Here is a 15,633-nt window from a genome sequence, read left to right as displayed (position 1 = left end):
TGCAGCCAGCACATCTGATGAGATATATTTTAATAGCCTGCACTGTTTCTTTGCTACTGTGTAACTGGGGCGCTAGAACAGTGGTTTATCGTCCCAGATCTTAAATCCTACTCTAAATACTGTAATCTAAACTTGCTTGCACACATCTGTATCTTGAAATGTAAATGTAATGATAGCGGTGCTGATGGGGTCCTTACAACGTGTCTTAATGTGGCTCAGGTGAACGCTCATTGTCAACCAACATTTAGATCAATTCCGTGCATGCATTAAAGCCAGGAGGTACTATACAGGTAAATGCAGTCTGTTGTACATGCACCAATCTGTGTCTAAACGCTGGGTGGCAGGAAGCATTAAATTGCTTTTAACAAGACACATTAATTTGCAAGGGACCTTACACAATACAGGGTATTCCTCTAAATAAGCTATAAGTTTGCATTCTAGTATGGTTGAGACATGGTGCAGCAATCACTTTTACATGAACACAGCTTTGGCAGCAGGCACTGACCACTCAAATACTGTACAGACATACATGTGTACCCAGCACATGTACTGCAAGGGCAATACCAGACTACCCAAGGCACACAAACAGATAAACTGTTATGGTACTGTATATAAAGTACACACAGGTAAAAGCCACATTTACCTTAAATCACAAATAAAAGGACAACAAAAGGGCAGATCCAGCCTCCCCATTCACAGACTCATATACGTACATACACAGAGTCTGTGGAACATTAGAAATACAGGAATAAGTACTCTTTACAACCAGGTTTCCTACAAATGGCATTTAAGGGGGCACCCTGTACGCATCCCCTTCTGCTAACCCTCTTGCAGATACCAGAACAGACGGAATGCTTGGAGCCAAATGGCTGAACACGTGAGCAGCATTATATTGCAAGGAACATTTTTTTTCCAACTAGACTGGTCCAAATACTGGGACAGGAGTTGAGAAATAGTGTAATACCACACAGTCGCAGTCAGTGCCCACGTGAGCAAGGTCTAACATGAAGAATGCAAGCTAAAAAATATAAGTATATTCTTTCTGAGAGTTTATCCTTAAAGCATAACTAAAGAAAAACCTTTTTGTTAGTTTTGGATAGAATGGAGAGGGATTAGAAATTTAGAACCCATTCGTTTTTATTGCTGTCTGTGCCCCCTTTAGAGAGATTCACCATCTCTATCTGTCTTGTTTACCATTATCATTGAAAGTGAAAGAAAATCCCAAATTGGGTGTTTTCCCTAGAAAAGTAATAAAGGTGAAATCTTCCAATGGAGAAGCTAGTTCTGGTGGCCTGGGCGTCCCCAAGGAATTTCCTAAATTTGCAGGGATTTCCTCTCACTTCCTGTTTGGCTTTGGGACAGGAAGAAGGGAAAGCTCTGCAATTAGACACAGATGGCAAAACAGAATAAAAATCTGACAGGGGTTATATCCAAAATGAAAAAAAAAGTTTTGCCTATAGTTCCACTTTAATGCGGTGTGCTTTTCCTGCTAGTCCTTTACCATGCATTTTTTCATCAGAGACTTTAAATGCTTTCCAGTGTCTGTAAGCCCTTAAAATTGTACAGCACAAACCATTTCACAGATATGTCATAGGGTAATAATAAAAACATTTTCTCTCAATTTAGACCATGTTAGCCTGAATTAGATTCTTGTTGCGGATTCCATATTCAATGGAAATAACAACTTCAACTGCAATCCAGATATGAAAATACTGCCAGGGTGGCAACGAATGGTTGTTGCTATGCCAGTCATTAATCAATACTGCATTGGCTTTGGAATATACATGTTCAGCTTGTTAAAAATAACTGCTACTTCCATGTGGTGCCAACCATATAAATGTGTTGTGTTGATGCCGAAGATCTTCTCTGTAGCCAGTTTAACACTTAACAAAATACATCTGGAGGCCAGCCCATACATTCTATGCAGGATGGGAAATATATAAAAGTTCTACAAACATATCGTTGTATACATGTAAACATCAAATGTCAGAACTTGTGGGTAAGTCAGCTGCTGCCATCTGCCAGAAGATCTTCACAGCAGGTCCATGCTTGTAGTATATCCAAATGAAAATGGACACTCAGGTTTCTCATGGGTTAAGATACCTATACTCCCATTTAACAATTACATGTAAAGTGCAGGAAACTAGTGTAGTCCTTTTATTCTCAAGTTCTGTTACACATCATGCAGTTATCAATCAGATCTTTTCTCATCTTTAGTGCAACTTGAGAAGCAAATGTCCACATTTGTTAAGTCGGGGAGTATGTGTGCAGTAAGAAAGGTTTGGTGAGGCTGTCTTGGAAAGAGACAGGAGTTCTCATGGTAATAATATTTGCCACATGCTCAACTCCTGATTTGTTTCAAAGTGACCCTAAAGTGATTGCTTAAAAGTGATGCTCTTCAATGAAAAGCAATTGGTGACAAAAGATTAAGTTGGTGAATAAGGCTGATGATTTTTGTTTGTCGAATCAATAATGTCTGACTGATATGAAGAAGAACACAACTCACAAACATCAGTGTGCATGCTGCTAGATGAGGGTCAAAACATCATGGTATTCTAAATTAGGGTTTTTCTTATGTTATTCAATGTAAACGTGTGCAGTTAAGTAGCAGAAATTGGTGTCATTGGCATGGTTTAAGCTTTATGTAACAAGAGAGAATTTCCAGGAAGCAGCATTTTGGCACAACTTTGTGCTTCAGAATTACAAATCAGATATTACAGATGAATGTCCGACTATTTGTCTATCAAACCCATACCGGGTTGCAGACTGCTTGCCTTAAACATTGTTTCCATTAGTTACACTTTGAAGAGAAGCCTTTGACACCTCAGTACTGACAGTGGAGAGCGGGAAACTTTCATATTTATCCCGACCCCCTGCACACCGGCAGCGGAGCAGCAAGGTCTTCACTTCCTTTTGGAAGTTACTGTTGAGGAAACCATACATGACAGGGTTGACACAAGTGGATGCCATGGCTGCTAGGTGGCAAAGAGAAAATATAAGGTTGTGGTAGCAGGATGAAATGCTCTCATGGTCCCAATCAAAAAGGGCATTGAATACAGTGAGGGGAAGCCAACAAAGGCCGAAGGCTACTACAATAGAAAGAAGCATGATATTTACTCTGCGGTGGCCTCCCCTGCGTCCAACTGAATCCCCACCCCCTGCTCGCTCTACCACATCCCTCCTCCTTCGCAGTCGCAGAAATATACGGAGGTAGCAGAGGAGAATAAGTAGCAGGGGTAGGCAATACTGGAAGAGCAGAAGACAGGTGGTGTAAGCCAGACGGTGATTCTCAGAAGGCCAACTGTCAGTGCAAACAAAGTGGTCAATGAAAGGGTCAAATGGCAATGATAGGTTCTGGAATGGTTGCTTGGTTAGAATGCTAAAGGAAAGGAATGGTAAAGAAATGAAGCAGGAAATGGCCCAAGTTACAGCAACAGCAAGATAAGCATGCCATGGCAAGGGCTTCCAACCAGTTGGGTGAATAATGAGCTGATGTCGTTCTAAAGCAATGAGGACTAGTGACAGCACAGAGACTGTGACAGAAATACACTGCACAAATGGTGTAACTTTGCAAAGTGCCTCGCCTAGAATCCAGCGGTTCATAAGAGTGTAGATTACAGTGACGGGTAGGCACACCAAAGCCATGAGTATATCAGAGCAGGAAAGATTAGCAATAAAAATGTTTGTGACATTCCTCATCTCCCGCTGACGTGCAATGACAAAGACCAGGCAAGAATTTCCAATAAGTCCCACAGCTATGAGGGCACTGTAAGCCACAACTAAAAAGGTTACATTGCCAACAGATTCTGCACATGGGTCTTCCCCTTCCCAGTTAGGGCCCAGACGTCCAGTCACATTAAGGTACAGAAGTCGTAGATAATCCTCCATTTTCATATAACCTGAAGATCCTCAGGATGTACCTACAAAGCATAAAATGTATTAATTCACAAGTTCAAGTTCATCAGGTCCACTTCATGTGCATTATAGCATAATTTCACCCAATACATATTATATTGAGATATTTACAGTCCTTCCAAGACCTTGTCTCTTGTTTTTTCCTTTTAAAGTGATAATTGGGTATTTTCAAGACAAGCATTTCATTGGTTTACCTTGTTTTAATGATCAATGCATCTGGGAAGCTACATTTCTCTTGCATCCTGCTAAACAGTGCTAGAGGGGGTGGGACAGACTGCGTAACACTTTTACATCATTTTGCCAAGTTTCTATAGATAAAGCAATCTGTCAATTTAAAGGGCTGTGGGTGAAAACAGGCATAGCTATGAACTGATAGGCTATCATTGGTGGCGGTATCTAATCAGCTACAGCAGGAGCAGCAAGGATGACAACACTACCGTGATGTTACTACAGAAGAAAAAACTTTGCCAGCCCATCAAACAATGTTTCTATCTAAGGGTGCTACTGGTATGATCATCAGGCATTTACAAATCGTTTCCAGATTGTGCTTAGAAAAATTCCATTCTAACTGGTATGGGTAGCCTACATTATATGTATAATTTAATAGCTTGACCGTAGTTCAACTTTAAGTTATGGGTAGATGTTGATGAGCTGAGTCACCCATGGTGTTCTTGTATTTCTCTAGACCAGCAGCTGTGAGAGCTCCCAAACAACGTTCCTGGCTTCTTGCCACTTCACTGTGGCTGTAGACATACCGTTGACCTGTTGCATTTTTTATATTATAATTGGAAATAGTGACACCCTTTGTAAATACCTGTTATACAGTGCCTTGCAAAAGTATTCACCCCCTTGGCTTTTTACCTATTTTGTTACATTACAGCCTTTAGTTCAATGTTTTTTTAATCTGAATTATATGTGATGGATCAGAACACAATAGTCTAAGTTGGTGACGTAAAATTATAAAAATATATAAATAAAACTATTTTTCAGAAATAAAAAACTGATAATTGGCATGTACGTATGAATTCACCCCCTTTGTTATGAAGCCCATAAAAAGCTCTGGTGCAACCAATTACCTTCAGAAGTTAGATAATTAGTGAGATGATGCCCACCTGTGTGCAATCTAAGTGTCACATGATCTGTCATTACATATACACACCTTTTTGAAAGGCCCCAGAGGCTGCAACACCTAAGCAAGAGGCACCACTAACCAAACACTGCCATGAAGACCAAGGAACTCTCCAAACAGGTAAGTGACAATGTTGTTGAGAAGTGCAAGTCAGGGTTAGGTTTTAAAAAAAATATTCAAATCTTTGAGGATCCCTAGGAGCACCATCAAATCTATCATAACCAAATGGAAAGAACATGGCACAACAGCAAACCTGCCAAGAGACGACCAAAACTCACAGACCAGTCAAAGAGGGCATTAATCAGAGAGGCAGCACAGAGACCTAAGGTAACTCTAGAGGAGCTGCAGAGTTCCATAGCAGAGACTAGAGTATCTGTACATAGGATGACTATAAGCCGTACGCTCCATAGAGTTAGGCTTTATGGCAGAGTGGCCAGAAGAAAGCCATTACTTTCAGAAAAAAATAAAATGGCACATTTTGAGTTTGCGAAAAGGCACGTGGGAGACTCCCAAAATGTATGGATAAAGGTGCTCTGGTCTGACGAGACTAAAATTTAACTTTTTGGCCATCAAAGGAAACGCTAGGTCTGGCGCAAAAACCCAACACATCACATCACCCGAAGAACACCATGTTTTTCAGCAGTCGGGACTGGGAAACTGGTCAGAGTTGAGGAAAAGATGGATGGTGCTAAATACAGGGATATTCTTGAACAAAACCTGTACCACTCTGTGTGTGATTTAAAGTTATGGCAGAGGTTCACCTTCCAGCAGGACAATGACCCCAAACACACTGCTAAAGCAACACTTGAGTGGTTTAAGGGGAAACATGTAAATGTGTTGGAATGGCCTAGTCAAAGCCCAGATCTCAATCCAATAGAAAATCTGTGGTCAGACTTAAAGATGGCTGTTCACAAGAGCAAACCATCCAACTTGAAGGAGCTGGATCAGTTTTGCAAGGTGGAATGGGCAAACATTCCAGTGGTAAGATGTGGCAAGCTCATAGAGATTTATCCAAAGTGACTTGGAGCTGTGATAGCCACAAAAGGTGGCTCTACAAAGTATTGACTTAAGGGGGGTGAATAGTTTTGCACATTGACTTTTTCTGTTATTTTGCATTATTTGCTCAAAGTTGTGGGCATGTTCTATAAATTAAATGATGCAAATCCTCAAACAATCCATGTCAATTCTAGGTTGTGAGGCAACAAAACATGAAAAATGCCAAGGGGGTGAATACTTTTGCAAGGCACTGTATATAATTAGTGTGAGCTCAGGGGTAGAGGAGAGACTTAGAGTGATATAATACGCATGTGGATAATAGCAGTTTCCCAAATCTAAATGTTATTTTTCGATTAGACTAATTCTTTAAAGTGTAAGCAAATTCTAGCAATAAACGTTCCTTGTTTTCTCCCTTTTAGTCTGCTAAGGCTGAAGATTAGTAAAAAAATGATTCTTTCCCCTATGGCTGAAATCACATTACTTACATGTAACAAAGTATCTTCTGTGCAGAAATGTCCAGTCCTCTTCCTGGTACTGAGGGAGTTAATAGCTTTTGGTCTTTTGTGAGCTGCAGTGCAAAAGATCTGATAGGGACCCATCCCTTTTTTCCCTCTCATCTATTGAGAAACTCCTGTACTTTCAATGACAAGATTCTTTCCCCCATTCTGAGATCATGTTACATGCAATTTAAGCTATGCTCAGACTTTTCTCAATGAATGAGAGGGGAAGAGGGGGTGGGTCGCTGTCTGACCTTTTAACTGCAGCTCACAGAAGGCCAGAAGCTAATAAAGGAGAAGTACAGGCAAAGCTTGGCTCTACTTCTCCTGAGGATCACAGGAATGCAGTTCTTTCTGCACTACTATGACCCATTTTTAGCAGACAGCGGGCTAAAGGAGTCCAGGCTGGAGAAAGATTGTGACAATATGATCAGGACCCACCCACAACCCTGGACCGGCACCTGACTGAGCCTGAGCCAGCCTCTCCCACCCCCTCCACAGTCCAGCTCTCCAGTGAGCGTGGGGGGCAAAGCAAACAGCAGTGGCTGACAGTCACCAGCTCTCTGCTCACGGAGCTCTAAAGACAGAGTGATCAGCGGTGTTTGATTGCTCGGTTCTCAGTCTTAGAACTGGCGGGTGACTGATGCAGCAACAGTATGTTCTGCATCCACCTAGGTAAGTATAGTTCTTAAAAAAAATAAATAATAATAATTCCCATACTTCTCTTTTAACTCCCACAGGGTTGGCAGTTAAGCACCAAAGAACCAGACACCCTACACAGAAGGATCCAACTGCCTGTGTAACGTGAGTCATACTTAATTACAGGTAAATGATGTGATTGCAGCTGTAGTAGAAAAAATATTTTAGACTACACTTCAGCTTTAAATATACCATTGCGAGCTTTGTGTTATACCTGTTTGATAAGTGAAAAAAGTAGATCATGTCAGAAATCCAATGGACTTCCTGTAGGAAGATGGCAATGCTGCACTGAATGTAATCAGCCCCACATAGTTATATATGTTTATTACAGAACACCTCCCCATATATCATAGTGGTGCTGGTGGGGGGGCTCTGTATGCCATATCAGGAGCGAGCAGTCTGGGGTGAGAGCCCTGATTTTCCCAAGATATAGTACAGTCAGTTTGTGTTGTCCCCTTAGAATAAGAAGTGTATTTCCTGGTAAAAAAAAAAATATTGAAAAATATAATAAATGCTCCCTCCATTTTTAAGGACTGGTAAGCCACAATACATTACACTGGACTTGTGTTTGGATACACTTTATTTTAGCAGAAGATTCCCAAGCTGCCTTTTGCTGAGTGCCACCATTTACTCTCTTGATAGGAGATGTAGTTAGGTAGTAGGTGAGTTTGAAAAATGACGCAAGGCCATCAAGTCCAACCTATGTGTGTGATTATATGTGAGTATTACATTGTATATCCCTGTATGGTGCAGTCGTTCAGCTGCTTATCTAATAGTTTCTTGAAACTATCAATGCCCCCCGCTGAGACCATTGGCTGTGGAAGGGAATTCCACAACCTTGCCGCTGTTACAGTAAAGAACCCTCTACGTAGTTTAAGGTTAAACCTCTTTTCTTCTAATTTTAATGAGTGGCCATGAGTCTTGTTAAACTCCCCTTTGGATTCAAACTAAGGGGTCAAACTAAGCTGTCCTTATAGCTTTGTTTACCTGTGTCCAATCTCCTGAGGCAGCAGCATAACCCAATATATCTGAATTTCTTCATGCTGTGCCCCTTAATATAAGAACAAATAATATAGGATAGTGGGCAGAGGCGGTTCCTTTAAGCCCACCTCACTATAACCTGTCTGGCTTTAACACTGTAGCACCCTGGTCCCAAACAGGGCTGCTAATAAATCTAGTTGTGCTAGGTGGTAACTAGCCTGGCTGATTGATAGTTTGATCCACTGATTTCTGTCCTAAGTGTGAGTTTAATTTGGTAGTCTCTCCTTTCTGTCAATAGGTGGCACTGTTGCCTTTGGCACTAGGGTAAATAAGTCGGTAAGATCGGTAAATAAGTTGTTTCAGCCAATCAGCAGGAGTTTCTTTGGCCGCTGTGCATGCTAGGATAGGTTATTTATTTGGGAGGAGTCAGGTGATCGAGGTTCTTCCCGCCCAGGGCTGCAGCCTGGCTGCTAGGTCTAAGTGAGGCCTATTTAGTTATTCAAGGTTCTGCAAAGGTGGAGCAGCAAAGGTTAAGCACCTGAAGACTGGGGCGTAACCGTGTGTGTTAGAGGCTCAGCCTGATCGTTGCTGGAGGAAAAGAAGAAGCAGTTGCCACAAAGGGACGACCACTCATGTTACCAGAGGCAAGTTTTGGAATGGATGAAGTTCGGAAGGAGTACCAGAGCAGATGGTTCACTAGCTGGGGAAGGTGAAGTAAGTGGGAAAGCTTCAGTGGAGAATCATCCAGGAAGACAGCGGGTAGCTGTGAGTAAAGCTTGAAGGGCTACGGCAGGTAGCTGTAAGTAAAGCTGAAGATAAGTACAGCGGTTAGCTGTGGGTGAAGCTCGAAGGATCTAGCAGGTAGCTGAGAGTCCAAGAAGTCTAGTGAGAGATAGCGAGCTGAGCTTAAGGATCTACAGTGGAATACTGTGAGTTAAACTGTAATATCTACAGTAGGATACTGTGAGAGAAGTTGTTGCTATAGGAGACAGCAGTTGCTACAAGATACAGATTTTTGCATTCAGCTTAAAGGCCCTTTATCTGTATTGATGTCTGCCTAGTTCTATTTTTGTCTACGGAGCTTGCCTTAATTGCTATTGCATTTGCCTAAGGGTGTCCTGTGCCCTAACCCTCTCTCCCCTCGTTCCTGTTAAGAGAAATAAAATCTCTTTGTTAATTTTTACAAAAAAGTGACTGGTGCCCAATCTTTCCATCTTGCACCACACCCACTATGCCTGGTAACCTGCACCTGAGGAGGAATGTCAGTTCTCCCTGGCTCTGAGGGGGTCACTATTAGGACCTTGGAAGTCGGGGAGACCGCTACAACACTATAAGGAAAAAAATTGACGTTTCTACCATATTTTTTACCATATCTCGTCTTCAGATACCAAGCCAATACTGTCAAATATCACAAAAACACGATCCAGGTGGTAACCCTCAAAATTCCAAGGTGGGTGAAGATTGAGCCAGGAAATATGGAGATTCCACTGCTGGAGACCCCAAAGAGTAGAAATAACTAGCGGGTGACTCAACCTACCGGACACTAAATTTACATTTTTGGTGGTGTGACTCTTTAAATGAAACCTGTACTGGCCAAAACATGCAGGCTGTCACTGCTGACCTCCTTGAAAAAAATATTGCTTGGTCCATTCTGGCTTCAATACATTCTGAGGCATTGACCCAAAAGAAGCACACAGAGGAAGGTCATAGTGAAATCACAGCTTTATACCCACATACAGGACTTGTTTTTGGATCAGTGACAAGTACTGAAGCCAATGAATCAACAATCAAGCAAGAGAGCCTGTACTTTCAGAGGAGGAATTAATTAATAGCAATCTCCCATTAATAAATAATATCTTTTAAAAGTGTCTGTGTTGAAGAAATGCAGATGTTATGTAACCTACCAATTCCTGAAACAATTAAAAGACAATACTTACAAAACCATTAGGACCAAGCTCTGGAATGAGTCATTATTGTATCTGTAGCTGATTTACAGGAGACCTGTGGATGAGAAAACATTAGCAGACATTTTTAAATAAGAAAATAGCTAAATAATTGTGACAAAACTGTGAAAAACAAACAACATATAGCCTTGGTATTGCAATAACTAAGCAAGAGATAAGCCATAAAATACAAACTGGAGATGAGGCCTGAAAGTCCAGTACTGATTAAATGCTATGCAATTTTCACAAGCCACACACCAAGCGTTTCCTGTGATATCTGGATAGTGTACTGTATGTACAGAACAAACAATAATGAGAACAAAGAAGTGACATAGACAATAGTGTTAGTTGATTCTATCAGGAAATATAACGTACTATCTGCACACAAAAATAATCTTTGGGGGGAGAGCTTGTGAACATAGCAATTGTTATAGGAACAGGAAGTCCATGACAATGTTAGGTCTGATGGAGAAACCTTAAATATGGCAATCCCAAATTTGCCAGAAGGGCTAAAATATAATGTAGCGCCGGCTCCTGAAGAGCACATGCTATGTGTTTTTTCTATCTAAAATTCCTAAAACTACAGTTGGGTTTTAGGGTCAATTATACCAAATTATGGTTTTGGTGCCAGTCTAGCTGGATTGCACTGGGTTCTGCTTGTCCACAGGTGTCACTGTCACCATTGGCAGGCGTGAGAATGCAGTTTAGCTAGGTGCATTGAGTGCCATTCTTTCTCGGAACCAGCCCAGTGGGAGTGTCATCTTGCTGTGCATTGTGGGAGAGGGTACTTAAGGTACTGACATCACGTGCTTCTGGGTTCCGGTCCAGAAGATCTTTCTGTCTGTTTCTGTTTTAGACTCTCTCTCTGATGCTGGAGATGATGACCTCTTGGAGACAATGTCCCAGGAGATGCTTTGGGCCAACGCGGATGATGTTGCTGCAACCTGTAGTATCTCTGGCTGGTTGACCCTAAATTCGGGGAGAGTATCGACACGGGCGGAAACCCCGACCACCATAGACCTGACTTTGCCTAAACCTGTGAATTTGCCTGTGCCTAAGAAAACCTCTTTTGCCTGGTGCGCAATTCCCCAAACTCTTGTGTACCTCCGGGAATGGAAGTGCTAGAGCTCTGCCCAGACTCGCACGGTCCCAGCGGCTGCTTAACAAACGGGTGGCAGCTGAGTATGGGCTAGAGTTTCCGTATGTGCCCAAGGAAATTATGGTGGTGATTGAGAAAAACCATGAAGAATTGTATACTGATGATGTCTGGGACTACCTTAAAGAGGAAGTAAACCCTGATGGGTTTACTTCCTCTTTTTTTCCCTGCAAAGGTAAAGCATAATGGACCAAAATGCATCGCATAGTAGCTCATTATGTGTCACTTACCTGACACAGGAGCCAGCGAAGTCGCCGCTGATCCCTGTAGTCCGCCGCATCCATCTTGCTGGTGGCGTCTCGCAGCTCCGACCAATGACAGCGGCGAAGCCGCGATGACGTCACTCCCGCGCATGCACACGGGAGTCGCGTCTCGCAGCTCCGCCGCTGCCATTCGGCGAAGCCGCGATGACGTCACTCCCGCGCATGCGCACGGGAGTCGACAAATTAGGCAAATCCATTCTTGGACTTGCCGCATTTAGTGCGCCTGCGCGCCGCTGTCTACGGCGCATGCGCCGTAGACAGCGGTGCCCATTTTCGGGCAAATATCTCCTAAACCATATAGGTTTAGGAGATATTGCTTGGACCTACAGGTAAGCCTTAATCTAGGCTTACCTGTAGGTCAAAGTGGTTTGAAGGGGTTTACTTCCTCTTTAAGTTTCCAAAGCCTTTTCAGGGAAAAAGTGTTTGCTCTGGACATGTATGAGAGGTTTACTGGTTGCCAGTCTAGCTGGATTGCACTGGGTTCTGCTTGGCCACAGGTGTCGCTGTCACCACTGGCAGGTGTGAGAACGCAGTTTAGCTAGGTGCATTGTGTGCCATTCTTTCTCGGAACCTGCCCAGTGGGAGTGTCATCTTGCTGTGCATTCTGGGAGAGGGTACTTAAGGTACTGACTTTGCAAAAAGTGTCGCCTCAATAAGCAAACATTGAAAAAGGTACTATAATGGAAATTTGTAGGTTCTGTATATAATTGTATTCTATTTTATATGTATTGCACAATGCCCCCACTGTGCACACGGCACTAATAATGTTTTCAGTACATGTTTTGCATTCTTTCGAGTCCTGATTAGAATTAGCCTGCCTATGTAATGCCCCTTGTTACCATAAACGTACAATTGTAATATTAATGTGATACCTACGTAATCATGTGTATAAAAACCTTCAAATGCGTCATAATAAAGGAGAACGGTTATTTGGAAAGATGCTGAGCGTATCTTTTGTGTCTGTTCCCTACTGCAGTAGTTATTATTAATTTGGAACCACTAATCAATATGAGTATAGGAGTTTCCTATCTATAAAATATCCATTTCACTACCATCATCCCAAAATAACATATGAGAAAAGAGAGCTCAAGAAAAGGGAATTTCTCCAGAAAATACCCTTGGAGCATAGAGGACACTAAGGACTATTACGGTACCAAAATAAAGTATACAAAAAATCCTTAAAATTTAATTTAAATTTATTGAGTAAAGTTAAAAAGACAGAGACAAATAAACAATTCGACAGAGACATATTGATAGTAATCAAATTGTAGTAGAGTTTTACAGCCATACTGGAAACCACACAGAGGGGGGTTTTACATTGATGTAGAGTGAACGTGTAGCTTGACGGGTTTCGTGGCTAAAAGCCGCTTCCTCAGGAGGCGTCATCTACAGTATCTAACACACAGAAAATAGAATGATTTTTTGAAAAAGCAATATAACCATAATTTAACATAATAAAACAAAAAGGTTGATTTAATTGTAACTGGAGTATTAGTTAACAAGAAGTCCCCGTGACTCCCACAGAACGTCCAACCCTTAGCCACAGAGATGGCGAAACTTGAGGCACCCTTCTACGGGGTGACCCCCCTGGGGGTGGATATGGGGGGTAGAACGTAAAGAAGCACAATTTCCACTAAGGATAAAATAAAATAATAATAAATAAATCATTGGGAATATCAATTGACCCATCACCATAGGGTTGCCCATGGGCAAAGTACATATAGCAGGAAAATAGGTTAGAAATAGGTAAGAGTATCCTCATACCAAGCCAAAAACCATGGGGATACTTCTTGTTAACTAATACTCCAGTTACAATTAAATCAACCTTTTTGTTTTATTATGTTAAATTATGGTTATATTGCTTTTTCAAAAAATCATTCTATTTTCTGTGTTAGATACTGTAGGTGATGCCTCCTGAGGAAGTGGCTTTTAGCCGCGAAACCGGTCGAGCTACATGTTCACTCTACATCAATGTAAAACCACCTTCTGTGGAGTTCCCAGTAATGGCTGTAAAACTCTACTACAAATGTACAGATTGATTACTATCAATATGTCTCTGTCGAATTGTTTATTTGTCTCTGTATTTTTAACTTTACTCAATAAATTTAAATGAAATTTTAAGGATTTTTTGTATACTATATTTTGGTACCGTAATAGTCCTTAGTGTCCTCTATGCTCCAAGGGTATTTTCTGGAGTAATTCCCTTTTCTTGAGCTCTCTTTTCTCATAAGGTACTGACATCATGTGCTTCTGGGTTCCGTTCCAGAAGATCTTTCTGTCTGTTTGTTCCTGGTCCTCCTGACCAGCCCCCATGGTCCTCATGGCCTGGGGTGCGGATCCATCCAATTCCGAGTCTCGGGGCTGGCTAGCCCAAGGCAAAGTAACTGGAAGGAGGATTCAAAGGTGGTCCGGTGCCGTCTCAGCTGTGGAGAGGCCCAGCAACTGGAGAAGAAACCAGGGGAGGACTCTTTGGGAGAAGGCTACACTGAAGGCTGACTTCTCAGAAAGAGCCTGGAGGCTCAGTTGAAAGACACCAAGCAAATCTACACTCATACGGTATCGCCGGAATGGCTGCGAGATACTTGTACTGTATGATGGCACTCTAAATTTGTCTACATCCTTTGGTTACATCTAAGTCTGTGCCAGAGACTTTGTTCACAATTGTTCTACATCCAAATCTGTGGCAGAGACTTTGTTCAAGTGTTCAAATGCAAGTCTGTGGCAGAGGCTTCGCTTTATTATTATTATTATTCAGGATTTATATAGCGCCAGCAATTTATGCAGCACTTTACAATATAAAAGGGAGACAATACAGTTACAATACAATTAAATACAAGAGGATTAAGAGGGCCCTGCTCAGAAGAGCTTACAATCTAAAAGGGTGGGGCAGGTGGTACAGAAGGTTATAACTGTCGGGAATGAGTTGATTCAAAGACTCTATCGGCTGCTAGGCCTAGTGAGAGGAGGTCTATCCGGTAGCTGTGAGAACCCAGTTGTGGGTGGCAATTCTCTGTATTTCTACAGTGAGAGACTTCCTATCTTTTGCAGTTCCAAGAGTACCTGAACTTCCTACCTAACCCTCTACCCTTCATTGAGAGACTGTTCTGTCTACTTGTTGTCAAATAAAAATACTAAAAGTGGATCCAGTGTCAGTTTCTGCAGTTCTTTGGGCCATCTACCTTGGGAAACCTCTAGACGTACATGAGGTCAAGAAGGTAACGCTAAGCCCAACAAAACCAGCTGCTCCTTCAGGGGTCAGTGCTACAATAACTATATTAGTGTTTGCTGATTTGTGTTCCTTTGATCTGCTCTATTTAATCCTGACTTCCTAAACAGCCACATTCACTAGAATTCATTCTGCATTATGTCCCTCAAACGTGTACTGGATCCACATGCACTTTACGCAAAAGAAACCAAAATTCTGACTGGAGATAGGCTTTAATATACATTTCATCTCTTATTCTTTTATTTATATTAATTTCTTTGAATAAGAAATCACAGCTATTTGTTATTCAGTAGGAATGCCCAATTCCAGAAAATAGCTGGTGAACAGAAAAGCCTAGTGGAGGTGGTATGTGGGAAGTCAATGTGTCATGTCTGCCAGTTGTACCCAGGGGCTCCCAATCTCCCAATCTGTTATTTGTAAACTTCACAAGGCTTACTAAGCGTTTCCAGTGACACATTAGTCAGTGGAAAAGCCCATTTACTCAGCGAGAAGGAAAAAATAGTAACGACTGAAGACTGCTTATATCCCTTAGGCCGCGTACACACGCGCGGACTGTTTGCCCAACCTTGTTCGTCAAACAGTTTCGGCAAACAGTCCGCTCAAAATTTGCATGAGCGGACTTGCCCACACACGAGCGGACTGTTTCAGCGAACTGTTTGCCAAACAGTTCGCTCAACTTTTGAAATGAACGGACTCGCCCACGTAAGGAGGAGGCAAATCCGCCCATTTCGAGCGCGTGTACAGGTAGGCGGGGCCCGCGAAGGAGACGTCGCGGGCTCCGCCGCCTGGAATGGGCTTAAAGGGGAACCCCAACGCCGAAAAAAATCG

General features: G+C 42.1%; 1 protein-coding gene across 1 annotated transcript in view; it reads right to left on the bottom strand.

The window, feature by feature from the left end:
* Positions 1-2,144: 2,144 nt before the first annotated feature.
* LOC143960725 (neuropeptide Y receptor type 1-like) overlaps positions 2,145-15,633 on the bottom strand; it is a 33,386-nt gene continuing 19,897 nt past the window's right edge. The window contains exons 2-3 of the mRNA XM_077469554.1: positions 10,155-10,218; positions 2,145-3,920 (exon numbers count right to left, since the gene is read on the bottom strand). Of these exons, the coding sequence (XP_077325680.1) occupies positions 2,776-3,894 (1,119 nt within the window). The 5' untranslated portion in view covers positions 3,895-3,920; positions 10,155-10,218 and the 3' untranslated portion in view covers positions 2,145-2,775. The remainder of the gene's footprint in view (positions 3,921-10,154; positions 10,219-15,633) is intronic.

Source organism: Lithobates pipiens, unplaced genomic scaffold (genome assembly GCF_037356315.1).
Source record: "Lithobates pipiens isolate NorthernLeopardFrog02 unplaced genomic scaffold, aLitPip1_a1.2 Scaffold_8, whole genome shotgun sequence".
Taxonomy (NCBI): domain Eukaryota; kingdom Metazoa; phylum Chordata; class Amphibia; order Anura; family Ranidae; genus Lithobates; species Lithobates pipiens.
Note: the sequence above shows the minus strand (reverse complement) of the source record. Positions and strands in the feature narration are given on the sequence as shown.